Raw genomic sequence first — 26,895 nt, 5'->3', positions numbered from 1 at the left:
TGATCAAACAGTTGGGGATTGCATTCTATCCAAGTTGACACACAAAATTTACCATCACACTAGATTCATTATCAATTTGGCACTCATACACTTCTCCTTAAATCTCCTAATAAAGACAATAACAAAGTCACACTTTTGTCTAGCTTGATGCATCTATTCTGTGTACTATTATTAAAAACTATTAATTCTCTCCCCAGAAGAGGATGGGAAGTCCTTGAGTGATGTTTATACTTCTCCTTGATAACCTGTAATTTAAGTACTATGATGAAAAGTTAATACTGATTATGTTATATGATAAAGTGATTAAAAAGGCAAGAAAACAAAGAATTTAATACATATGCATATTCATAACAAAATAAAGAAGAAATACTAATAACAACGACAGTGCTGTGAAGTGTGTAAGCCTGACGATTCACAGACCTGTACCCCTGGGGCAAATACTACATTATATGTTAATAAAAATAATTAATAAAAAAAGGAATGGTGCTTGCTAGTGAGTTGGGGGGAGGGAAATGGTTAAATGTTCAATGAGTGTAAATTTTCAAAAAAAATTTTTAGTTATGCAAAATGAATGTGTTTAACATCTGCCGTACAACATAATTCTTATAGTTAATAATACCTAATTGTACACTTAAAATGTGTTAAGAGGACAAATTTCATGTTCAATGTTTTTGCTATAATTAAAATATACAGTAGCAGAAATCACTCAAAAAACTCGTGATTAGCCAGCTGAGTGCCTGCTGAGCACAAAGGGAATAGAGATGGGCAGCGTAAGAAGGTAGTTTTAAATACTAGCTACAGCTGGGTGCCCAGTTGCAGAAATCTCTTGTTACTTTTAAGAGTCTTTGTCTTTAATTTTTGAAAGTTTAATTATAATGTGTGTTGAAGGGAACCTAAATTGATTTAATGTGGTGCTTTGCGAACTTGAATATCCAATTTCTTCCCAGGCTTGGGATGTCCTTAGCCATTATTTCTTTCAGTAGGTTTTCTGCCCCCTTCTCCTTCTCTTCTCCTTCTGTGACTCCAATAATTCAGAAACTGCTTCTTTTGATGGTATGCCACTGATCACATAGGCTTTCCCCACTCTTTTCCATTCTTTGTTGTTCTCCTTCGACTAGATTATCCCAAAGTTGTTGTCTCCCGTCTCACAGACTCTTCTGACTGAATCTCTATTACATTTTTCATTTCATTCATTATATTCTTCAGTTCCAGAAATTTCTTTTTTAAAAATTTCCTCTTTGTTAAACTTATTTTGCTGAATTCTCTTTCTGTGTTATCTCGAAGTTCACCAAGTTTCCTTAAAACAGCTATTTTGAATTCTTTACCAGATAAATCACAGAGCTCCATGTTGTGGAGTCAGTTACTGGAAAACTACTGTGATCCACTGATGGTGTCACGCTTCCCTGATTTTTTTCATGTTCCATGATGTTTTACATTGCTGTCTTCCCATGTGAAGTAGCGGTCACTTCCAGGTTTTATTCACTGGCTTCAGAAGAGAAATATCTTCCATCAGCTCTGCTAGTAACTTGTAGGTTTTATCAGACCCTCTATGAATACAACTGATCCACACTTCTTGCTCCCCATATTGGCAGAGATCTTAAGCTTATGTGCTTTCTCTTGACTCTACACTGGGCCATGTAGTGACTGCCTTCCTTCTGTTTTACCACAAGTATCAAGGAAGCTCATGTTTGTGGCCACTCTTTGGCCCACAGACTGGAGCCAGCCTCCTGTGTGTGCTCACCACTAGCTGTCTGCCAAGTCTTGCCCTTACCACCATCATTGCGAACTTGTACAAGAACCAGTCCCAGGACTGGGCAGAAGATATATGTGTATGAGTGAAGAACACTGAGCATTGGGATACTCCATGGGCCAGTTGTGGGGAGCTAGAGGCAACATATTCCGTGTGGCTTGCAGCTAAATTTCTTGGTAGAGTCCATGACACAATCGGTAGGATCTGTATCTTTTCAGTGCCCTCTGAGAGTCTTGTCTGCTGCTCACCCAGTTTCTTCTCCCCACCCCCTGAAGTCATGCAGCTCAAGATTCAGTACTCCGGATGAGGAAAATACACCTCTTCGGCAGCATTCTGCACAGCTGGGGAAGCCAGGTACAGATTCATGCTTTCACCTCCTTCCAAAAGAGAAGGAGCTAAGATCTCTCTTGGGCCCTCAGCTGTGCTGCCTTGGGAGAGGAGTGGTACAAGTCAAGTCAAGCTGTTCCTCTTACCCTCTCCAATGAATTAAATTAGTATTTTTTGCTTTTTTTCCCCCCTGGAACTTCTCCTCTGGACTCCTGGGCTTCTACAAAGGCTCTTTCATCCATGGGTTATGGTCTAACAGTGTTTTCTAGGGGGCTGAGAGGGCCTAGGGTCCATAGCCAGGACCAAGGTCTATATGCCTATTACCCAACACACAAGTGAGTGAGACTTTTCTCAGGACGCTTGGCTTACGGCATTGTATCCCATAGCTCCCCCAGAGGCATTTCTGTCTGTGGATGGATGATAAATTGTTGTTGTTGGGGGGGGGGAGGACAAAAGCAAGGGACATCTTATTTCACCACGAGGCTGCTATTACTCCTCCAAAGTATTTTCTTTTAATCTACATTTCTTTCATTATCAAGATTGTGCACTTCTTCTTTTTTTTTTTTTTCTAATGTATTTCTTCTTTGGGAATTACCTGATCATGTTCTTTGCCCATTTTTCTTTGGAGGTGATAGCATTTTTTTTTTCTTTTAAAATTCTTTGGACCATAAGGGTATCAATTGTTTAGATAAATATGGCAAATACTACTACCAGATTTTGTCTTTCAATCTTGTTTGTAGTGCTTTTGGGTTTTGTTTTTTTTTTCTTTTGTGGCCACAGTATCCTTCTTTGTGGTATTTTCTTTTTTCATTATGCTTGCATATATCTGCCACCAGAAGGGTTAGCTTTGGAAGAGACCAATTACTGGGGGGAAATGATTCATTATCAAAACAGAGAAATAGTTATATTTTTTAAAGTGCAGAAATATTAAAATCCTGTAAGAGCCCTTTATAAGTGCAAGGCAAAATATTTGAAGTACATCAGAGTATACACTTCACAACTTCACACCCTGAGCCTCACCCCAGCCCCTAGAATTCTGTACTGATGTGTGTGGTTGGTTTGAGAGCCATCAAAATGTGAAAACACAAGAACCAGCAGGATCACGTCCACAAAGAATGAAGACTGGTGGTTCCATAGGACCCACTGTGAAAAGACGTGTACAATGGGAATTATTTACACTATTCAACCATTCTCGCAAAAATTAATCGAAGTTTGAAAAGCAGTCTTTTTATTCTTTGAATGCAGAAATAATCTTTAATATTCCAACTGGGAGATGATGTATTTACAAGCATTTTAGACAAGATGACTCTGGTCATATAAAAGTTTAGCTTTATTATAGCACTTGATGCAAACATTCAGTACTTTTTGCCACTTCTGTCATCTTTCAGCCAGGCAGTAAGTTACAAGTAAACAAAAACTATACAATTTATTAACAAAATCTACTTTGAATTATTCTGTAAGTTTTAGAATGCAATTAATACCAGTATTTTTGTCCATTTGATGATGTTTCTTCTGGTTCCTTTAATCTTAAAGTCTGCAGACTTTGAACTTGGTGGAATGATCTTTGGTTGTGGTAGGAAATGTTAAACAAATAATTCTACAGAGTTTTTCCAGTAAGTGCTCGCTTTTTAACTTTGATTAAATGCCATGTTTTACACAAATATTAGAAAATATTTAACAGCTGCTACGGTCACAGTTCACTAGCGCTTTGCTCCAGCCTGGACACTGACCATGGAAAAGTAGATGCCTTTCTGAGCCAGCAGCTGTTGATGTGTGCCGTGCTCCTTGACCTTGCCATTCTGAAACACCACTATTAAGTCTGCGTTCTGGATGGTGGACAGGCGGTGCGCGATCACGATGCAGGTGCGGCCTTCTCTGGCTTTGTCCAGGGCTTCTTGGACAACCTGATCAATAACCACATAAGTTAATTCTGATAAAAACAGGCCTCTCCTTTCCTTCTCCATCATAAGGCTCACAATCTTCCAACAAGAGGTCCTTCTTTAATGACAGTATCCGTGAAATATCACAGAATTGATAAAGCAAGGAATGGGTCATCCCAGAAGATAAGGGACTCCTAGACTGGATTAGTTCTGAGGCAGAAAACATCTATTCTCGGAGTTATGACAATAAATACGGTCTGTGCATTCATCATTTAAAAACATGTACTGGTGTGCCCACCCACACAACATCCTTCATCGCGGCCCTCCAGTCCGTCCAGCTCTACAGCAAATCCAGGCTGAAGCGCAGGCTGAACACAGCCTCCTTGAATTTTGGGATTTTAGTAAAGTTGGGGGATGTCTCAGAATTAATATGTCTTTCAGATACCTGAAGAGCCAACTTTTTCTCAAACTGAAAATGATTACTAATATTTATCTTAAGGTAGAGTCAGTTTTTATACTGCATTAACCTCCCACTTCTTCATACAGTTGCCGGAGAGATGCCACTGGTGGAAATGGGAAAGTGGCCCCTGAACACGGTGTCTTCGGTCAATACAAAGTGATCCAGGGTTATTTTTTGGAGCCTGGGTGCTACAAGACTAATTTCCCCTATTTTGTCTTAGGGTTCTTGAATCACAGCAGAAGAAGGTATCCACATTCTGCGGAAAGCTGATGTAAGTAACAATCAACATAGCTTGGCTGAATTTTATTCTCTACCATGGAAGACAGAAGCATTTAAAGACAACCAGATCCAGGGTAACGAATCTGATTTAAATTCCTACCTTTTCGGGGCACCTGGGTGGCTCCGTCATTAAGTATCAGCCTTTGCCTCAGGTCCTGACCCAGAGTCCAGGGATCAAGCCCCACCAAGGGCTCCCTGTTCCGTGGGAAGCCTGTTCTCCCTCTCCCACTCCCCCTGCTTGTGTGCCCTCTCTCGCTGTCTCTGTCAAATAAATAAAATCTTTAAAAATAAACAAACAAATAAATAAATTTGTACCTTTTCACTTTCTGTATCCAGAGCTGACGTAGCTTCATCCAGAAGTAAAATGTGAGGCTGCCGAACAAGGGCGCGAGCTATGGCAATGCGTTGCTTCTGGCCCCCAGAGAGCTGGGTTCCTTTGTCTCCTACTCTGGTGTTGTATTTCTGTGAAGAGGGTTTTGTTATTAGGAGACACAGAACTAACAATCCTAAAAAAGAGTTTGTCCACAGAAAATAGGATAACAGCTTCTATAAACACACAAAAATGTTTCAGTTCAGAAGCTAAGAATGGGCTCACAGAGGATTATACACCAAAAATGTAGCTCTCAATGGCAGATTTGACTTCTCGTCTTGAAAATAGACATTTGGGGGGCACCTGGGTGGCTCAGTGGGTTAAGCCTCTGCCTTCGGCTCAGTTATGATCCTGGGGTCCTGGGATGGAGCCCTGCCCCACGCTACCTGTTCAGGGGGAGTCTGCTTCTTCCTCTCCCTCTGTTCCTGCTCTCACATGTGCTGTCTCTCTCTCTCTCTCTCTCTCTCTCTCAAATAAATAAAAATCTTTAAAAACAATTAAAGAAAAAGAAAATAGACATTTAGGTCTGAGAAGCTATGTTTTAGTGTAAACAAGTCAATATCTTTATGAGAAAGAATACTGTTACAATGTTAGTCTCTTCCAGTCTTCTGGTTTCGTTATATTTGGGACAAAGTTTGGTTCAAGGAAGGAAATCTGACTTAAAATGGGCTATGCAATAAATGAAACTCATTTTACTTACAACCAGCAGGTGGTGCTCTCTGCACTGAAGTCAGGAAGGGAAGCCATTTCTTTGGATGCTAGCTAACCTTCCGGTATCTGTTTTTATAAATCTCAAAACACTTCAAAAATCTTAATGGATGCTAAGGAATTCCATCTTGATATCTAACCTTAAAGCTAACCTAAATCTCCTGGTTTAATTTTTGTGACTTTAGAGTTCTCCCAAAGTTCTTCACATTTTGTGTCCCACAGTAGATAACTGTCATTAACTACTCAATAGAATGATAGGGACAGGAGTTAAAAGGACATGTAGGAGAGAGCAGGAACAAGAAGTGACAGCATGTGTAACCTAGAAGGCAATACTATCATAATTTTCAGCTCCTTGCTAGGCTGGAATTTAGGTCAAATCCTGGGCTCTGATTCTGACCCCCCGAGTTTCACTTAAAAATCCATGTTCTGTGGGGCACCTGGGTGGCTCAGTGGGTTAAGCCTCTGTCTTCAGTTCAAGTCAGATCAAGCCCTACATCGGGCTCTCTGCTCAGCAGGGAGCCTGCTTCCCCCTCTCTCTCTGCCTGCCTTTCTGACTACTTGTGATCTGTCTCTCTCTGTCAAATAAATAAAATATTTAAAAAAATATTCATGTTCTATGTAGGACTGCCTATTTTCGTTGGCTATATCTGGTTGCCCTAGTTCAAGGGCAGTCAGACTGAGCTCTCCCCCAGCGGGTGGAGTCCAAGGACCCCAGAGCCGCAGGCGCCTCAGGAGGCAGGAGTGCTGTGTGTCCCATGTGGGGGGAGGGGTTTCCAGGCTGCACTGAGACCCTATGATCCTGCTATGGCAGGTAAGGCAGGGCTGTGACTCTGAAGGAAGACAGTAACCAGTAAAGGGGATTGAAGCTGTATCTTTCAAGTGTTCTAGCCTTGGGAAAGACCGATCATCCATAGCGGGGCATGAAGCTTAAAAGAAGGGGAGAGGGACAATTCCTCCCCCGGGGGGGTCTATGATGTGGGGGCAGCAGATATCACAGGAAGAGCCTCAAGAAAAGGAAGTCTGGGAAAGAGCTGGTATTGCCGTCTTTCCCCATAAGGAAACTGCCTTCCCTGCTGGTTTGAGGCTACTGAGCTTTATTTTTGAGGGGTGCTTCCTTATGATAAAGAAACTAGTGATAATGGGAGGGGGTACAGACAAACCAGGTCAAGGTGACTTCAAAATGCAGTACCTAACCTAAGGGGCTTAAGAGAGGGCAAGAGATTCCTTTTATGTAACTTCCCAGGAAGAATTCAGAGGGCATCCATTGACAACAGCTCAGGGAGCCCCATGGAAGATTTCAAGAATCTGCCCTCTAAGCAGAGCCTGGGGATCATGAAATGTGCAATAATGAGAGATTACATAATAACACAGTCACACCAAGGGCTCAGCTCTATTCAGGGAGAGCCTTCTTTCTGACCTGGGTTCAGTTCCCCAGCCTGGCCTAACTCCCCAGAGGTAGGTTTGCAGCTTGGGGGAGAGCAGCAAGGAGGCAGAAGGAAGGTCGGGAAAGAAATGGGGGCAGAGGGGCTGTGCCTGTTTCTGTGGGTGCTGTACTGAGTGAGACTCAGAGGGAAAGGCTTCCTCCATATATGTCCTTCTTGGTCAGGCTTGCTCACCAGGGAAGCCAGCCGGGTGATCAGGCAAACACAGTATCAAATGGGGATAGGAAGTGTGGCAAGACGTTGTACACAGGTGTGTATTTTGGTTGCTCCCTTCTCTTCACCTTTGGAAAACCAGCCCTTTAGAAATCCAAGTGCAGGCCAGGGAGGCTGCCATAGGAGAAAGACTTACATCAGGGAGTGTCTCGATGAAGGGGTGTATGTTGGCCTCCTTGGCTGCCTGCACAATCTCTTCCTGTGACACGACCCGGCTGTTGTCTCCGTAGGCGATGTTCTCCGCAATGCTGCAGTCGAACAGGATGGGCTCCTGGGACACAATGCCCAGGTGGGCTCGGAGCCATTGGACATTCAGGTTCTTTATCTCCTCGCCGTCAATCAGCTGAAAATGAGAGTTCATAGGTAACTTCAGGACCGGCACATTTTTAATTTAGCAAAATTGGTATCCTTAATCTCATACACTAAAATTGCCAAATTACTGTGGGACATTTTTGCTGTTGTTGAGTTTGGACTGTCAAAGTTAACTGAACTAGGTCATAGTTTTACACTCTGATGAACTGTCACGTTCCTTCTGTTTGAACCCTGGGTTCCCATATGCATGTGATAAGCAGGATAAACCCCCCACCCCCAAGATACCCATAGTCTAATCCACGAAACCTCTGAATGGTACATCCCATGGCAAAGGGAATTAAGGTACAAGGTTGCTCATCAGCTGATCTCAAAATAAGAAGATGATCTTGGATGATCCAGGTGGGCCCAATGTAATCATGAGAGCCCTTCACTATTCAAGAGGAAGACAGGACAGTATCAGAGTGGGGCAATAAGACCGAGACTCAATTAGTCATTGTTGGCTTTGAAGACTGAGGGAGGGGCCAGGAGCTAGAAGAAGAAAAGTGTCCTCTAGAGCCTGCAGAAGGAACGCCATCCTGGTGACACTTTGATGTTAGCTTGCCGAAATCCATTCCAGACATCTTCCAGAATTTGTAAGATACTAAGTTTATGCTGTTTTATACCACAAAATTTGTTGGCACCCTTATTCTTAAGTATCAGCTTTTCATAAGAAAAGTAGCCGAGATTAGACTGGAAATCAGTAACTACTGTGAGCACACAATAGGTTTGCAGGTCAGGCTTCTCAGAATCAGGTTTTGGAAGAGCGGTGTGCAACAGTTAAAGGGAAAAGAAGTGTGGGAAGGTGGCTGCTGGATCTCTAAGTAGTTGTTGATCTTGAAAAAAATGAATTAATTTCTCTGAGCGTTTCTTTGTGGGTAAAATGGGAATTATGATAATAATTCCTAAACTCCTAGAACTAGGAACTGCATGAGATCCTGCCTAGACCCCACCCAGCACAGTGCTGGTCACTGGGTATGTGTCCCAAGACCGTCAGAGACTGGTAACTCCATGTCACTGTAATTGAAACTACAGTGGAGGGACGAAGGCTGGGCAGACGAAATGATAGCAGACATCTACCGTGTGGGCCAAAGGTGTGGGAAGCGGAAGCTGTCTCTTCTCTGGTGACCTGGCTCCCTGGGTTACCCTGCAGGAGCCTGAGGAGTGCTCCTTCCAGCCTTGCTCAGATGCACGTATGTCTGCACCAAAGACTGACTTTGCAAGAGAACTCTGGTATTTAAGTGAGATAGCTAGTCCTTCCCTCTGAAGAAGCAAGTGACTCAGCTTCCTGTAGTGCTAGTGAGGGTCTACCATGCTATATACACCCTCTGGATCTCATGTGCCTGACTGGGTGCCCCTGGGAGATAGCTGGCAGGTACAATCTCTGCTGCAGGAACATGGCTTCTGTTTGTGAAGCTGGTAAGTGTAGGGATAGGAAACACAGTCATGACCTTCTTAGTACCCAGCCCAGTTGCCATGGAGACTATTTCAGCTTCTATGTTCTAGGCTTCCTCACAGTGTTAAGTGAAGTGGGAAGTAGAGGGTAGAGAGAGGCAGTAAAAACCATACAAGAATGTGGCACAACAGCAGATCTTGTGAGATGGAACACTGTACTTGAGAAATGGAAATTTCAGGAAAGGAGTAGCTTAATTTTCTCCAAGCTTATGCTGCTGGCAGGAAAACAGACACTGCCTAACTAATATCATTAGGCAAATTTCAATGATCCCACCAAATTTTAATGAGTTTCTTTATCACGCTGAATACAGTAACACTCTTGGTCCTCCTCAGCCCCACACGATACACTGGAATTGAAAATTCTTAAAGCCTGTGTTAACTGAAGCATCCTTTCTGTAGAGAAAACATGTTTAGAAGCCCAGATGTAAAAGAGACCAATGCAGAGGCTCTTTGGCTGAGGCACAGGTGATGGTCTGAGGGAAGACCAAGGAACTTTGGGGGATCAGGAAACACTGTTGAAGAGATACTGACCTAAATAAAACTTAACCAGGAAATTCAACGCCTTGGTAATAATAAGGTAAAACCAGGTTAAATTACTATCTTGTTTTAGATTGCTAAATGTACTGCTGTCTTCATTAGCATAATCAAATGGTAAATACGTAGTATTCTGCTATATGTACTCTGAAATCATGTTTACAGATATAAATTATTGAGCACTGACTGGATTATAGGTCCTGTGATAAGCCTGACTCAGGCATTCTCTTTTTTAATCTTCACAACACCCCTAGTAAGATAGCTGCTTTTTGTGTTTTTTTTTTTTTTAAAGATTTATTTATTTTAGAAAGAGAAAGTGAGTATGTGGTGAGTGGGGGGAGGTGCATGAGAGAAAAACCCAAGTGGACTCCATGCTGAGTGACCCAGGGTAGGGGGGACAGCGGAGGGTAGGGGCTCTATCTCACCACCCCTGAGATCCTGACCTGAGCCAAAACCAAGAGTCAGACACACAATTGACCGAGCCACCTAGGCGCCCCTGGGGTAGGTGTGGTTTTAATCTCCATTTTACAGATTAAAAAAATGAGCAAAGTTAAGTGACTTACACAAGATCACACAGTAACTATGGAACCTGGGGTTGAATTTTTACACTTTAAGTTGGGTTTTGGTAACTCAAGTGCCTTATAATTGAAAGATGATCTCTGCCCTCCATCACAGAGGAAAGCCCCCATGTTAGCTCAGGTGCCCACCCAGTAATACCCAGACTATGACAACAGGCTTCTGATGATTGTGGGTGTGCTAGACCTGAGAGGGGAGACAGGAAAGGTCGGGGAAGACTAAGAGCAGAGGCGATTTAACAGGGAAGGTAATGAAGTTCAGCTTCTAGAGTCCCGAATTGCAGGTAACTGCTGGGGGCTGAACTGTGTTCGGGGCGGTAGGGAGGCCAGGCTGTAGTCAGGAAACTCTTCCGGGTGAGTATTTACATATCGGCCTATAGAGGAAAGGGACCTGAGCGGCACCTAAGGGGGCTCAGTTGGTGAGGCGTCTGCTCTCCATTCAGGTCATGATCCTGGGGTCCCGGGATGGAGCCCCAAGCACCCCCAATGCTCAGCACTGAGTCTGCTTCTCCCTCTCCTACTCCTCGAACTCGTGCTCTCTCTTGTGCACATGCTCTCTCTCACTCAAATAAATAAATGAGAAAAAGGATTTGAATCTTTAAGGTTTCACTATTTTGTTGTGATTTGTTTTATTAGAAGTAAATATTCACTCTTGTACCTAATTTTGCGTTCATAATTTTGTATTTTTCTTAGGTAGAGTCCCTAAAAACGTACAACCTGCCGGCCCCACAAAACTTGGAATGCCCCCAGTGTACAACTCAGTAGCTTCATTTTTAAAGACTCTCCACAGGTTAACCTACACCTTTCAAATTTATCAGTTCAGTGGTTCTCAGATGATGGCTGCCATCAGAATCATCGGGGGAAATTGTAAAAATTAATAGGCCAGATCCTGACGGAATGGAATGAGCCAGGCTGGATGCGTTCTTCAGTTGTTCTGAGAACCACAGCTCCAGTTACCATGACTCAAAGTATCATTCAAGGCGCACCGACGGTCATGAGGACTTCCAGACCTCATGGTCACATCCTTCTTCAGTTCTTATGAGCAATCATGCCCAGATCCATGTTCATGTTTACACGGCAAGGAGAACTAACTACTAGTCACCTACAGATTGGGTTGTTAAGGGTTACTAATTGATATGCAAAACTTGGCACATTTGTTCGTGCTTCTTGAGGACACTTCCGCTAGAATTCTGGCTGCTGTGTACCACTTGGCAGGTCTTCAAAGCCTTAGCACAAATGTACAGGAGCTGATAACAGTGTTCCTACAATAGACAAGGACACGTTGTTTTCCTTGTGTTTTCAGTGTTGTCTTGAGATGGTTATTGCCCTGTGCACTTGGTATTCATTTCCATATTCTTCTCTGCCTTTCCATATATGAAGGGAGTGGAAGGCTAACGACTGTTTCCCAGACTCTCTTCTGGTTCTGAAAGTAACTGTGGTTCTACCAGCGAGAGGCACTGCGCAAAATCTGGAAGGCCTAGGCTGATTCTCTTTAGTAGCCAAACTAACAGAGGTGACTATGAGTGTAGTGGGGAGGTCGTGAGATTGTTTGTTTGCTTTTTGCTTTTCCTAAATAGATTATAATTTAAAAGTTTAAGAATCACAGCTCTCATTAAGTCTGCTATTTCAGCCAAAATAAGCTATATGGACATTGGGAGCAAATCACCTACCAGCCACAGCTCACATTATCCTTTTTCTTTTTCCACTTCAAATTTATTTTTCTAATTTTTGCTTAGGGTTTTTAAAATTTTTTTAAATTATTTTTTTAATTTAAATTCAATTAATTAACATATAATGTATTACCGGTTTCAGAGGTAGAGGTCAGTGATTCATCAGTCTTATACAATACCCAGTATTCATTACATCACATGCCCTCTTTAATGTCCATCACCCAGTTACCCCATCCCCCCACCCACCATCCCTCCAGCAACCCTCACTTTGTCTCTTGCATCAAATGACATCTTGACTGCTCAGTCTTTCACCCTTAGGCAATCAGCTCTACTGGTCCCTTAAGAGCCAGCTCTAGACCTATGTTCTTTTATATAACTCATGGAAGTATATGTCTCATCTCTTCAGGTAAAGTCTTTGAGTGCAGACATCATAACCTATAATTCATTAGAGCTCAACATTTAATACACTGCTTACTCAACATCTGTTAAGGGTCATAATCAGTGTCTAAGAGCTAACATTTCCTTCTATAATTGCTTCCTTTGTCTCTTCCTTTAGAGTTCCCTGCTCAAACTTTAATAGCAAAATTGAAGCATAAAATCAGAATCCACAGAAAATGTAAAACAAGAAAGTAAAAATAAGAGACAAAGTTCATGTAGCTGTTAAGAAACAGACTGAGTAGAATACAATTAAAAAAATATTTATGGCTAAGTGTGACTGAATTTAAAAAGGGCCCTGGACTACAGGCTGAAAGCTCTACTTTCACAACCGTCCTTAACGCAAGTGGGGTCCATATGGAGCTGAAGCACCAATAAGACTATATGGAACAGGTATCCATTCTGTTTGGTCAGTGCTCATGAAATTCTAGTAGTTTTTTTTTTTGTTTTTTTTTTTTTTTAAAGAAAGGGAGGGGTGGGGAAAGGATAGAGAAAGAATCTTAAGTTGATTCCCCACCCAGCATGGAACCTGATGTAGGGCTTGATCTCATGACCTTGAGATCATGACCTGCACCAAAATTAAGAATCGTACGCTTAACCAACTCAGCTACCTGGATGCCCTTACTGTTAAATATTTTTAATAGCACCTCTGAGTACAACCAATAATTAATACTCACATAATAAAAATTTCTTCTATTCCTTCCTAATTTAATTCTTTCTTATTCTCTCTTGTAGTCATTTAAAATTTTACCACTCCCTTTATGACTCCTATCTCATCCTCAGGACCTAAGATAGTGTCTGACAAGCACTCACTAAACATTTGTTGAATGTTGAATGAATAAATGTGACCCTTCATTTATTCTTTTAGTTCATGAGAAAAAGGGAATCCCTCTATATTCTTTATCTGGTCCCTAAAGTTGTTGACCTCACTTTTCTTTTTTTCCTTAAAACATGTTTCAATACCCTCTCAATGATTTTATCTCATCCTCAGCCATAAAAATGTTCCAGCTTTCCCCGTCCTGACCATCTCCCCGGACTCTGCCTCCCCGCTCACACTGTTGTTCTTAATCATCTTTCTTTCACCTTTGATCTTCTAGATAGTCTGCACTCAGTCTCCATCTCCCTTTCTTACCATGCCTCAGCCAAGCTAAATGCATTCCCACCAAACCCCTCTTCGCTGAGAACACTTAAAAATGTCACAGGTAGTCCATTCATTGTCAAATCCTATCATGTCTTTTCAGTCTTCATCTTCCTACCTGTCCACAGCATCTGTCATTGCGGACTCTACTTTCTCCTTCTTGAAACATACCCCATCCTTGGTTCCCACCTTACTGTCTCTCTTGGCACCTCTCCCCCTCCTCTATCTTTCCGGCTACTTAAGTTCTTTGCTAGATCTTCTCGTGTAAGTGGAAGCCTAGCCAGGGGAAGGGGGAGGGTGATAAAAAGGCCACTCACGAAGGAGGGTGGCGGGGCAGTTTGAGAGAGAGCCCGGAGAAGCGGCCTGGGAAAGCAGACACAGCTTGGAGCCCGTATGTAGGATGTAAGACTTTCAGGGAGACTGTTTTGTTCAAGGGTTGGAAAAACTGTGGCTTATAGTCAAGAGTTACATACATGCAGGCATTTAGATGATAAAAAAAAAAGTTAAAGTGAGGAGGTGAGAAAGAAAGTATGCTCACCACTGTACCAGCCAAGGGGTCATAAAACCGCTCAAGGAGCTGGACCACCGTGCTCTTCCCACAGCCGCTGCTGCCCACCAGCGCCAGCGTCTGGCCCTTCTTCACCTCGAGGCTCAGCCCCTGCAGCACGGGGATGTCTGGTCGAGTGGGATAGTTGAACACGACTTCATTAAATGTCACGTTTCCTTCCAATGTATTCTAAAATCAGAACAGTGACAATAAAGGTGATTATGGCAATCCTGAAAACTCACAGTACAGAGAACCCCCTCTACCACCAGGTGTCCAAAGACAGTGAACTTGTATTACAATGATGCTGCAGCTGTTACTCTCAGAATGCAATCGATAAGATCGAAAAGAGTCAGGGGTTTTATAGCAGGGATTGTTAATGCAACACAAATATGCTAACTCAGACATGTTCCCCAAGAATACATTAACCTACATATAATAAAACCTGGTAAACAGGATTTGCTTATAAATTGGGTAGTCGTCTATCTCCTTGTAGCCTTGTTATAAAAAGGACTGGATGTTAACATAAATGATTAGCATTTACTAAAATGACCTCATGATCTAGAGAGTTTCTTTTTATTCCCAGCAAATTAAAAAAAAACCCCACAGATTTTATTAAATTTCCTCTTAGAATACTTCCACTCATCAGTTAGGAATCCATCTTAACCATCAAAACATCAGACTCACCGGCTGGAGGCCTCCTGTGCTGTAGCTGTCAATCAGAGGGGTTTTTTCAATGATCATGATGACGTGGGCTGCTGATACTTTGGCTTTGGCATAGTCAGGAGCAAATGAACTGACCTGCCCCACTGCCATGGCACCAAAGACAATAGCTGAGAATACCCTGCAAAAACACAGACGAAGCGTGCGCAGAGTTTGGATTATAATGCTAGACAGCTTACCGTTCTACAACCACAGAACATTGCCACAAACGGTGAAAGACAGGAGTTAAAAAATAAAACCAATAGACACTTGTCCTCATATAGTTTATGTCAGTGTAATACACTGTAAAATAGCCCCATTTTTCATCTGTTTCTCTCACCTCACCTTCTAGTAATGTGACTTGGCAGCTCCTCCATTTAAGAATGGGAATTCATTTTCCTAGCCTTTGAATCCGAGTTGGCCTATGACTTGCTTTGGCCAACAGGATGTGGTGGAAATGACTGTTGCCAGTTCTAAGCCTATGACTCAGGGGGCTCGGTGTACCTTCTCTCTCTGGCACTACCACAAGCCCAGCTAGCCTGCTAGAGGACAAGGTACAGATGGAGGCAAGCTGTGTGGGCTCCAGCCAACTAGCCTGTAGTCTTCTGCACACATGGATGAAACTAGCTGAGATCTGCTGTCTACTCCGGCTCAGGAGAACTGCCCAGCTGACCCACAGACCTGGCGCAAATACGAATGCTTATTATTCCATGTCACTGGGGCTTAGCGGCTGGTTGGTAAGCAGTGTGACTGTGGCAATCAATAATGGGTGTAGGCATTCGCGACAACGTGGACAGACTGAGAGGATATTAAACTAAGTGGAACAAGATTGAAAAAGACAAGTGCCATATGATTTCACTCACATGGAATCAAAAAATATGAATGGATAAACAAAGAGCAGAATTAGATCTATAAATTAGAGAACAAACTGATGGTTGCCAGAGGGGCAGTGGGTGGCGGGGGGGAGCAAAATGGGTGAAGGGGAGTGGGAGAGACAGACTTCCAGTTAGGGAATGAATAAGTCACGAGAATAAAAGGTACAGCATAGGGAATCCAGTTCAATGATATTGTAATAGCCTTGTATGGTAAGGGATGGTAGTTGAACTAGCGGTGAGCATAGCATAATGTATAGAGAAGCTGAATCATTACGCTGCACACCTGAAACTAATGTAACATTGGGAGTCAGCTATTTAAAAAAATAACAGATAGGGGCAGTGGTGCTGAAATTATCTTGGGTTCTTAGAAAACATGGGAGCTGTACAGCAAAGAGTGAGCTCCTTATAGAGACAGGTCTCATGCTGCTCTCAAGATGCAATCCCCATGCTTAGCCTACGGCATGGGAATCACAGGAGCTTAAAGCTGGGAAGGACTCTACAGGATATCAAGTCCAGTTCTCAAAGTTTGTTCCCTGAGCGACTTCTCCTAAGTCGGCTTCCATCCTTCGTTTTAGAAAGTAGCAAGTTTGATTAAGTCTATTGTTAAAAAGTTCTTTTTCAAATGGAAGAAAAATGTCCATCCTTTTGCATAATCCAGCCCTTAACTGGAATATTGTCAAAAAGGCCCTTTACTTCTTTGGTAAATCCTTTCCCTCTCAACACTCCAGTTGCCCTCCTCTGGACACATTTCTCCACATGCCTTTTTATTATTTTATTTTTAAATTATTTTTTCCTTTCCAAGTTTTTATTTAAAATCCATGTAGTTAATATACAGTGTACTATTATTCTCAAGTGTAGAATATACTGATTCAACACTTCCGAACAATACCGAGTGCTCATCACAAGTGTGCTCCTTAATCCCCACCGTCCACTTCACCCATCCCCCCACCCACCTCCCCTCAGCTAACCATTATTTTGTTCTCCGTGGTTAAGTCTGTTTCTTTTTTTTTTTTTTAAACATATTTATTTATTTGACAGAGAGAGCGAGATCACAAGCAGGCAGAGAGGCAGGCTGAGAGAGAGGAAGGGAAGCAGGCTCCCTGCTGAGCAGAGAGCCCGGTGCAGGGCTCGATCCCAGGACCCTGAGATCATGACCTGAGCTGAAGGCAGAGGCTTGACCCACTGAGCCACCCAGGCGCCCAAGTCTGTTTCTTGATTTGCCTCTCTTCTCCCCCACTCCCCCGGTTTTCATCTGTTTTATTTTTTAAATTCCACAGGTGAGTGAAATCGTATGGTGTTTGTCTTCCTCTGACTTTTTTCTTTGCTTAGCATCATACTTTCTGGCTCCATCCTTGTCATTCAAAAAGCAATATTTCATTCTTTTTATGGCTGAGTAATATTCTATTACATATACATGTCTCTTTTTCTTTATCCATGCATCGGCCAAGGGACACTTGGGCTGTTTCCATAATTTGGCTTCTTCCACATGCCTTTCTAAACAGTGGGCCTGGGGGCACCTGGGTAGCTCAGTCATTAAGCATCTGCCTTGGGCTCAGGTCATGATCCCAGGCTCCTGGGATGGAGCCCTGCATCAGGCTCCCTGCTCGGCGGGAAGCCTGCTTCTCCCTTTCCCACTCACCCTGCTTGTGTTCTCTCTCTCTGTCTCTCTGTCAAATGTGTCTGTCTCTGTCAAATAAATACATAAAATCTTTAAAAAAACAAAAAAACAAAAACAAAACAGTGGGCCTGGAACTAACACAGTACTTGGGAACCCGCCCAGAAGAATACCGTCACATCTCCTCTGGGCTCTAGAACATTATACAAATGGTTAATCTCCAGCTTGTCATTATTTACTCTTATAAGACCTTTTACAAATGGACTAATCTTCAGACAGGTCTCTCCCTTCCTTTACTTGAAAGATTGATCCTTCATAGCAATGGAGCACAAATCCCAGTCTAGCTTTTCCTTTGTCATTTCTGAATTTCTTCAGCTCTTACCTTCAGCTCTTCTTGTGTCAAGGAAAGCAAATGTATTCTAGAAGCTCCCAGGGCTTGCAGAGCTCAGTGTCTCACACTTGCTTTTTAGCTTCTCTGTTCAGAAATTTCGTTAAAAGGATCCAAACCCTTGGTGCAGGGTTAGGCTTCTTCCCAAACGCCAAAACCTCCTGGGAACCCCTCATTGAATCACTACCCCCACTGAGCCAAAGATTCAGAAGGGCCAATGTATGGGACAGCACTGGGGAAGGGACAGTCATTGATTCCCCAAAAGAAATGGGGGTACTTCTGTGATAATACACAGACTTGGGCAAGATTTCACCTTCTGAATCACCAGGATCTTTTCATGAAGCTTCCCAGTAAGGTTTTCTATCCAGGCATGAAGTATGTTTACCTCAGTTATATTTCTAGAGTTCAATTGCCAATATTAACCTGATACTTACAACAGAATATCCGGAAAGTTCATGAACCCGTTGGCCACCAGGTAGGCACCAAACCGGAAACAGCCAGCGTAGGAAAAATACATCATTGCCTGGGTGATGGAAAATGAGATCCCGAAGATGTGTGCTTTCCTCAAAGAGTTTCTGAAAAGAAGATGTTATGAAACTTACTTGACTTTCATTGCTCAGTCCTTAAAACATAACCTTTGCTAGATCAGCCATGGGGCATGGCAGATAAAAATGGGTTCAGTTTCCAAAAAGGTAAGATTGGTGCTCACTTTTCTACTTGTGAAATTTTAGAAAACTGCCTAATGAAGGATTAACTATACCTGAAAGTGTTGAGGTAAAGTTAAAATAAGCCAAAGAAAACATGAAGGTTCAGTTAGGGATTCATAAATGGAAGTTCCTTCCCTTTCCCTCCACTTTTGGATGTACAAAATATATGCAATCTAGAGTCAACATTCGTTCAACACACATTTACCCAATACCTACAAGCTGCAGCGACCATGCTGGGTGACAGAGAACAGTCAGTCATATTCTTGCCACCAGTCAAGTTGACTGTTGGGGACCCACCAGTCAAGTTGACTGTTGATTCAATTATGCAGTGCAGGTACCATATAAAAAACATGCAATGAAGTTACCCTATAAAAAACATGTTAGGGGAAGAAAGGAGGAGGCACTGAACTCTCTGGGGGAGTAAGAGAAGGCATCACAATGGCGTAAATGTTGGTGGATTTTCTGAGCCCTGTGACCCAGGTGATGTGGAGGTAAGCACAGGCTGGTGAGCAGGCAGCCCTGTGGTCCTCCTACCTTGGCCTCAAACAGGTCAACTCCATTTCCATCTGTTTCATATATTGGGAGTTCGGATGAAAAGATCTTCAGAAAAAAAGACTTATTTAAAAAAAAGTTTGAAAACCCATCAATCAAGTCTAACCCTCTTCTTTTACTGTGTAAGAGACTCAGAGAGGTTGGGCTGACTGCTTAGAACCGTCTCTGGATAAGTCAGTGCATTAAAGGAAATAGCAAAGTTCTCCACTAGAGAAGCCTCAAGAGAGGAAGGAAAGGCATATTCAGGAAGCATCACCCCCTTTACCCAGGTCCCACAGATACATCAAATTTCATGTTGTATAGAGAACTCATCCCCACTGAGAGCAAATAATAGGGTCATCACCCAAACCTGACATCAGAGAGTTATTCTCTATCTGTTCTCCCCCTCTGCTTCCCATCAGTTACCCACTGTTACAGGATCTACTTCTGAGAGGTCAGGATCTTGTGATTTGTCTCCTGGATAATTACAAGTGCTTCCCAGCTGGTCCCCTTCTAGTAACTTCTCCACTTGTTCCCTACCTTCTGGCCAAAGTAATCTTTCTAAAAACAAAATAAACCTCCCCACACTCCCCTCCCACTCTTCAGTGGTTATTACCTGTACGGGACTTGCAAACTCTGTGCATACATGTATTCAAACTTCTGTTCCCGGGTCAAAGAAACAACAGTTCGGAAGTTTTCGATTGCTTCAGTAGCAATCTGTAAAAAAGAGCCCCAGGCCCAAAGGTGAATGAATGTGGTGCTTAGTGTGAATGCCATAAAAAAGATTAATAAATTAGTTTTATTATTATGTATTATTTTTTATGACCCATGAGCTTCTTCCCTATGAGAAAGAAAACTAATATACTAAATCAAATTTTAGATCTGGAAGGAAGATTGGCTGACTCAGTCTCCTCTTTATAGAGAGAGAAGCTAAGGCTTAAACAGATGAGGACACTTAGCTAAAGCCAGAGCTTTCTTTACAGAGGCAGAATTCCCCTAAGAACTCAGTATTTTACAACTATTGCAGTGTTCTTTCTTCTATGATGGTCACATTTTAGGTTTATGATTATTTTATATATATTTTAAATGCGATGTTCATATTTTTCTCATTATAATTATCATTCATGACAACTGAGGAATATTTGGAAAATACTGAAAAGATTAAAAATGAGTAAAAATCTCCATATATGTGTATTTTGCATATTAGCTTATATATTGTTTTTTTCTAAGCCTATAAGTACTTAGGAAAATTGGGACCAATTTCTTTTTTTGGCTTTTGCGTCATTATTTTTTTACCTTAACAAATATCAAGAGCATTTTCCAAGGTCATTAAATACACTTTAATAATGAGATTTTTAATGGGCCACATAATATCCCAACCAGTTAAGCATTCCTTTATGGTTGAACAAGTTTTTCCATCCTCTTTCTATTAAAAACAATGCTGTGTGGGGAGCCAGGGGGGCTCAGTTGTTAAGTGTCTGCCTTTGGCTCAGGTCATGATCCCAGGGTCCTGGGATCAAGCCCTGCATCAGGCTCCCTGCCTGGTGGGAAGTGTGCTTCTGTCTCTCCCACTCCCCCTGCTTGTGTTCCCTCTCTCACTGTGTCTCTCTCTGTCAAACAAACAAACAAATAAATAAATAAATAAATAAATAAATAAAATCTTAAAAAAAAATAAAAACAATGCTGTGATAAACATCCTTACACATAAACCTTTGTCCAAAGTAAATTATTTTCTTGAGAGAATTTTTTAAAAAATATTTTATTTATTTGACAGACAGAGATCACAAGTAGGCAGAGAAGCAGGCAGACAGAAAGAGAGAGAAGCAGGCTCCCTGCTGAGCAGAGAGCCCAATGTGGGGCTCGATCCCAGGACCCTGGGACCATGACCTGAGTGGAAAGCAGAGGCTTTAACCCACTGAGCCACCCAGGTGACCCTTGAGAGAAGTTCTAAAAGGTGAAATTACTAGTCAAAGGGAATAAACAAATTTTTAAGGAACATGGCACATATTATCCATTTGTTTTCCAGAAAGTTTCTCCCATTCAGTTATTTTTTTAATTGAATGCAACTTCCAACCAGTCTTTGTAATTAGGACAAATATATTCTTTTAGAGTCTAGGTAAAGGGCTGTGGAAAACCTGAAAAATTCCAGTGCACAAAATGAGATTTCAGCCTGTATCGGCCATGAGACTTTGAAATCTCTCTCTGTGTCTTGGTCTCCTCATACGTAAAATGAGGGAGATGGACAAGAGTGTCTTAAAGTCCCTTTTAACTCTGTAATTCTAAGTTATGAGTCAGGGAGTAAGGGAAATTATTCTTCTATGAAGATGTTCTTCCTTTCTCTGGCCTGTACACTGGTCAGAACAGATTTTTTTTTCTGGGGCAGAGGGAGAGAGAGAGAGAGAATCTTAAGATTCTTAAGAGAATCTTAAGCAGGCTCCATGCCCAGCGTGGAGCCTGACATCGGGCTCAATCTCATGACCCTGAGATCAAGATCTGAGCTGAAATCAAGAGTCAGACGCTTTAACAGACTGAGCCATCCAAGTGCCCCAAGGTCAGAAGTGATCCAATAAAGACACATTCATTTACAATTGAATGATTAACAGCTCGAAAATCATAAACATGAAACCTTACTTACTTCTTACTAAATCCTATACCAATTACCTAATTTCAAAGAGAAAGGCAAACATTTGATACAACATAAGTCAGTTTTTAAAGAGTAATTCAAAGAGCTATTAGAAGAAAAACAGTAAGACTGTATACTTAAAAACAAAAACTTATTTAAAAAATAAAGTTAAGGGGCGCCTGGGTGGCTCAGTGGGTTAAGCTGCTGCCTTAGGTTCAGATCATGATCTCAGGGTCCTGGGATCAAGCCCCGGATCTGGCTCTCCGCTCTGCAGGGAGCCTGCTCCCCGCCCCCCGCCCCGCCTCTGCCTGCCTCTCTGCCCACTTGTGATCGCTGTCTGTCAAATAAATAAATAAAATCTTTAAAAAAAATAATAAAGTTAAAAATATTATTCTCTGACCCAATTAGGCCAAGAATATTGAACTATGTTTACCATAAACTACTGACAAAGATAGGAGAATGTCCAGATTGAATTCATGTTAAAAAATTTTATAAAAATCTGTACACACGGGTCACCTGGGTGGCGCAGTCAGTTAAACAACTGACTTCGGCTCAGGTCGTGATCCCAGGGTCCTGGGACTGAGCCCCGTATTAGGCTCCTTACTCAGGAGGGCGCCTACTTCTCCTTCTCCCTCTGCCTGCTACTCTGCCTACTTGTGCTCTGTCAAATAAATAAATATAATTTTTAAAAAATCTATACACACTATGAAAATAATATACATTTATTTCAGAAAATCCTCAAAGTGCAGAAAACAAAAAATTAGAAGAACAAATTCACCTCTAGCCATATCTGTACACAACCCTTGTTCAGAACCATGTTAGAAATATTTTCAACGATAATGCTCCAAACAAACGGAAAGGTTCTTCATGTTAGTAAGGAAATTCAACAATTTATAAAAATGTCTGCTGAAAACAGATTCTACTGTAAATTTCAATGTGGTTTCTAAGAAATATTTTCTGTGCACCATTTTCTAAGTCAGGTGTGTTTTGTTTGTTTTTTAAAAACCAAATGGTCTGTAAATGTGGTCACTTCATAGAGGGTGTAAACAGCCCAATACAAGTGAGTTTATGAGTCACACATCTCACATAGTGAGTAAAACCATAAAGTAATCACTTCACAACCATCTTTATCTTGCCTCATGATGAAGCAATTAAGAAAAGGCTTAATGAGTACTCTGCATCCTCACAGCTTCGTTTTCTCCAAGAGTTTTAAATAGAAACTCAGGAAACCACTATGAAGAGAGAGAACTTTTTTTCAAAGTTTATTTATTTATTTGAGGGATAGAGAGAGAGAGAGCAGGGGTAGGGCAGAGGGAGAGGGAGAATCTTAGGCAGACTCCCCACCCAACACAGAGCCCAACTTGGGGATACTTCTCACAACCCATAAGATCACCACTTGAGTGGAAACCAAGACTCAGATGCAACAGAGTGAGCCATCCAGGCACTCCAAGAAAAGAGAACCCTAATATGAGAAGAGTAAATAGCATTGAGTTTCCTTCAGTAGCCATCATGAACAAAATAATTTTGAAGAAAGCAATATATATATATATATATATATATATATATTTTTTTTTTCCCCTAGAAAGAAAAAAAAAAAAAAACCCTCCTCACACTTCTCTTCTTATCCTCAAATAAACTGAGGTTTGATTATGGCTTTTATTTCTGAAAAGGAAAAAGCACCTATTTTATTAAGATGTTCACTAGTCAATAATAATGTGACAGAAATCTGCAGAGCTCAGGCAGGGTAGAGGTTATGAGCAGGCTGCCCCCAACACGGTCTTGCTCTGGAATCCTGGCCCTGCTCTGTCTCTGTAAGGGCAAACCAACAGTGCTGGTCCCCATGGAGCTTATGCCTTAGTAGGGAAGACAGTCCACTATTCAATAAACAAAGAAATAGCAGACAAACAAGTGCTGAGAATTCAGGGGTCAGGAAAGACCTCACCGAAGAGGCAATAATGTTGAGATCTGAATAATATAAAGGAACCAGGCATGGGAAGATCAGAGGGAGCCAGCTTGGAATGTTCCAGGAACTGAAAGGCAGCCCATGAGGCCAGAATGGGGTGGGCATGGGAGAGAGTCATGAAAGACTCTATTCATAGAGTTGTGTGCAGATATGGCTAGAGGTGAATAGAGAAGATGTTGGGGTGGGGGGAGGGGATCATGCAGAGTCTTATCAACTAGGATAAAAAGTTGATCTCTTCTTCCCAGTGTGATCAGAATCCACCAGAGGGTTTTAAGTTGGTAACTGGTTAGTGTGTTCTTGTGTTTGTAAGAGATCAGGGTGGCTTCTGTGAGAAGAATGTAGAAAATGGGTGGACAAGAAGGGAAGGAGTGGGAGCAGGGAGATCAGTTAGAACTATTGCTTTGTGATTTGGGAAAGTTACCCGACTTCTATGAACCTTGGGTTTTATCAACTAATAAGAAGAATTCCAAAAAGTGATTGAGTATCAAAGGAGAAAATGCACGCAGAGCTCCTTGCATGATGCCTGACATATATTAAATATTCAGTAAATGGTAACCTGGGAATGAGGAGTTTTGGGAGTTGATTTTCAAAACTACACAGACTAGATGGTTTTGAAAACACCACTTTCCCTACGTGTTCTTGCCAGTCTCATGAAACACCCCTGAATCAGAGCCTGTATCTCACTTCTCAACCTCTGCTCAGTGAACCTGCCACATTCACACATATCCAGGTTTACCTGCCCCCCTTCCTTGCCCCTGGGACAGATCTCCCAGAGTCTTTTTTTTTTTTTTTAAAGATTTTATTTATTTATTCGACAGAGAGAGATCACAAGTAGGCAGAGAGGCAGGCAGAGAGAGAGAGGAGGAAGCAGGCTTCCCACCAAGGAGAGAGCCCGATGCGGGGCTCGATCCCAGGACCCCGGGATCATGACCTGAGCCGAAGGCAGAGGCTTTAACCCTCTGAGCCACCCAGGCGCCCCTCTCCAAGAGTCTTAAATCTGAGTTTCCTTGGGATCCCAAGGAATCTTGGGATCCACTTTAGAAGTGCTAACCTGTGATGTCTAACAAATTACCTTATAATTGAGAATCTTGATCACCTTCTTCCTCTAAACAATGTAAGTCTCCTTTCTGGGACATTTTGAACACCTCAGAAAATGATGATATTCCTAAATACTAATATATTTTCTTTCTATACATTTTGTCCTAGATTTTTCCATCCTCTCACATGAAAAGTCACAGAAAGAAAAAACAAGACAGTGGAGTATTAAATGAGGTGATTATTCACAGAACATGTCCCCTGATAGGGGCCAATGTGACAAGGGCCAGCCCACAACCAGATGCCGGTGGGTCAGCTTGGTCCTGCTGAAGCTTGGGACTGGGCCTCCGATGGCCTGAAGGGGAGCCTCACATGAGACCTTTCTCCCATAGACACTAGTTAGGAAACACTAAATGGAATTTAAAATTAAATTTTAAATGGAAATTTAAAATTTTAAAATTCCATTTAAAATGGAATTAAAACACTAAATGGAATTTGTGAAGGAATCCTAAAGAAACAGGATAAAAAGTCTGAGGAGATGGCTGGGAGGTAGAGGACAAAGTGTCAGTGGTGATTAACCTCCATGAAGAAGTACCCACTACATCATTCATTATTCTCTGGTGTGGTGACTGGTCCTGAAACAAAGTACCTCAGACACATGGCCTAGAGAGCCAGAGTCACTGGATCTTTCTGGGTCCCTGCCCTGACTCTTAGGAACCCTGGAAGGTCTACTAATAGATGTATCCCTACCCAGTTTTGGGGGTCCGTCATGCTCTGACTACTTCTATTTCTGCAGTGATACAAACCATGTGCTATCAGATTTATTTGGCCATCAGCAGACCTCTCTGCTTCTTCATAGAGGCACAACTTTGGATCCTGGCTATGAGGCTTATCAGCTCGAAGGCACTGGGGCCACGACCCACTTATGCCTCAGCTTCAGCTGAAAACAGAATGAATAATAAAGCCAACTTCTTAGGGTCACAATGAGGAGTAAAGCATTGCCAAGGAAACACAGTAAATGCCATACAAGCTCTTCTTTCAAAACAACAGCAACAACAACAAGTAAACAAGTATGTAGGAAGAGAAGGAGAGGAAAGAGAAGAAGAAAAAGTAGTAATAGGATCCACACTACCTGTAGTAGGGTAAAGATAAACAGAAATAAAATGCCAGCAGGAGGCATGATAAAAAGGAAAGATTGCTAATAATTTAAGCCTGACAGAATAAATACCTTTAGGACTTCTCCATATTTTAACCACCCCCCCCATCACACGTAATAAAATGGGGCTGCTTTCCTCAATAAAGGAACGGATTTCAGCTTGCTTGAGGGAAAGAAGGACAGAGGGAAGGGGTGCGGAGAGAGGGCATAGAGGAAGAGCATGCGGACAATGGTCTGAAACAATGAAAGCCTAATAAAATCAGTTGTCAGGCTGTGAGCCTCAGACTTCGTTGGGCTTCTTTTCTTCAGTTTCCATTTTCCTCCGGTCAAGTGAGACTGCTTTAAGGACTGGGTATAAGAACATTCTCCGAGCATAGTGAATAGCAGCGAGTAACAGAATGACACTGACTAGAATATTTCACTCTTTCAGATCAGCATTTATATTTAGGTTGACTTACCTTCCCAGCACCTTCCAGTTCTTTCTTATCTTTCAGTGCTTGTCCAGACAACATTTTCATTTCAACAACTCCCGCTATTGCAATGATGGGTACGATGGCTAAGAGTAAAAGTGTTAACTGCCAGCCATAGATTAAGGATATAATAATGCCTGTCCCAAGATTTGCTATATTCTGGGTAATTACAGCGAGCCTGGAACCTATAGCCTACAAAATAAAAACACAAAACAAATTAGAGAAATACTTTCATATTCTCTTTAAAACCCATGCCTATATTTTCCTCAGGATTATGACTTCAGCTTCATGAAATTCTATTAATTATCTTCTCACTCACAAAATAAAAGGGAAAGTTTTACTCGTAAGTTTATCTGGTTTCGAAAATGAAAATTTCCATGACATCAGAGTAAATACTGAAAGAAGATCAATAATTCAGAGTTAAGTTACATATTTCTATCTCTTCCAATTTTTTTTAAGTAGGCTCCACGCCAGTATGGGGCTTGAACTCACGACCCTGAGATCAAGACCTGAGCTGAGTTCAAGAGTTGGACGTTTAACCAAATGAGCCACCCAGGCACCCCTCTCTTCTAACTTTTAATACCAAGAAAATTTTCATTAATCAATGAAACCATGATCACTAAAGGAAGCTCTTCAAATAAACAAGATAAAAGAGGCTCCTGGGTGACTCAGTTGTTAAGCATCTGCCTTCGGTTCAGGTCA

At 41.9% G+C, this 26,895-nt stretch overlaps 1 protein-coding gene across 3 annotated transcripts in view; it reads right to left on the bottom strand.

The window, feature by feature from the left end:
- The window catches only part of LOC116878485 (ATP-dependent translocase ABCB1), a 189,677-nt gene that overhangs the window by 85,380 nt on the left and 77,402 nt on the right, over positions 1 to 26,895 (bottom strand). Inside the window, exons 19-26 of one of the 3 annotated variants that reach the window (XM_032876100.1) lie at positions 26,182 to 26,385; positions 19,563 to 19,663; positions 18,143 to 18,283; positions 14,816 to 14,972; positions 14,123 to 14,320; positions 7,566 to 7,772; positions 5,012 to 5,158; positions 3,385 to 3,981 (exon numbers count right to left, since the gene is read on the bottom strand). The exons of 1 other annotated variant lie outside the window; for it this stretch is intronic. In XM_032876100.1, coding sequence (XP_032731991.1) covers positions 3,778 to 3,981; positions 5,012 to 5,158; positions 7,566 to 7,772; positions 14,123 to 14,320; positions 14,816 to 14,972; positions 18,143 to 18,283; positions 19,563 to 19,663; positions 26,182 to 26,385 — 1,359 coding nt within the window. In that variant the 3' untranslated portion in view covers positions 3,385 to 3,777. Of the gene's footprint in view, positions 1 to 3,384; positions 3,982 to 5,011; positions 5,159 to 7,565; positions 7,773 to 14,122; positions 14,321 to 14,815; positions 14,973 to 15,041; positions 15,047 to 18,142; positions 18,284 to 19,562; positions 19,664 to 26,181; positions 26,386 to 26,895 lie in introns of those variants that run through there. One more of the 3 variants, XM_032876091.1, reaches the window with a different exon arrangement.

Source organism: Lontra canadensis, unplaced genomic scaffold (assembly GCF_010015895.1).
Source record: "Lontra canadensis isolate GAN:19392208 unplaced genomic scaffold, GSC_riverotter_1.0 scaffold2, whole genome shotgun sequence".
NCBI classification, from domain to species: domain Eukaryota; kingdom Metazoa; phylum Chordata; class Mammalia; order Carnivora; family Mustelidae; genus Lontra; species Lontra canadensis.
Note: the sequence above shows the minus strand (reverse complement) of the source record. Positions and strands in the feature narration are given on the sequence as shown.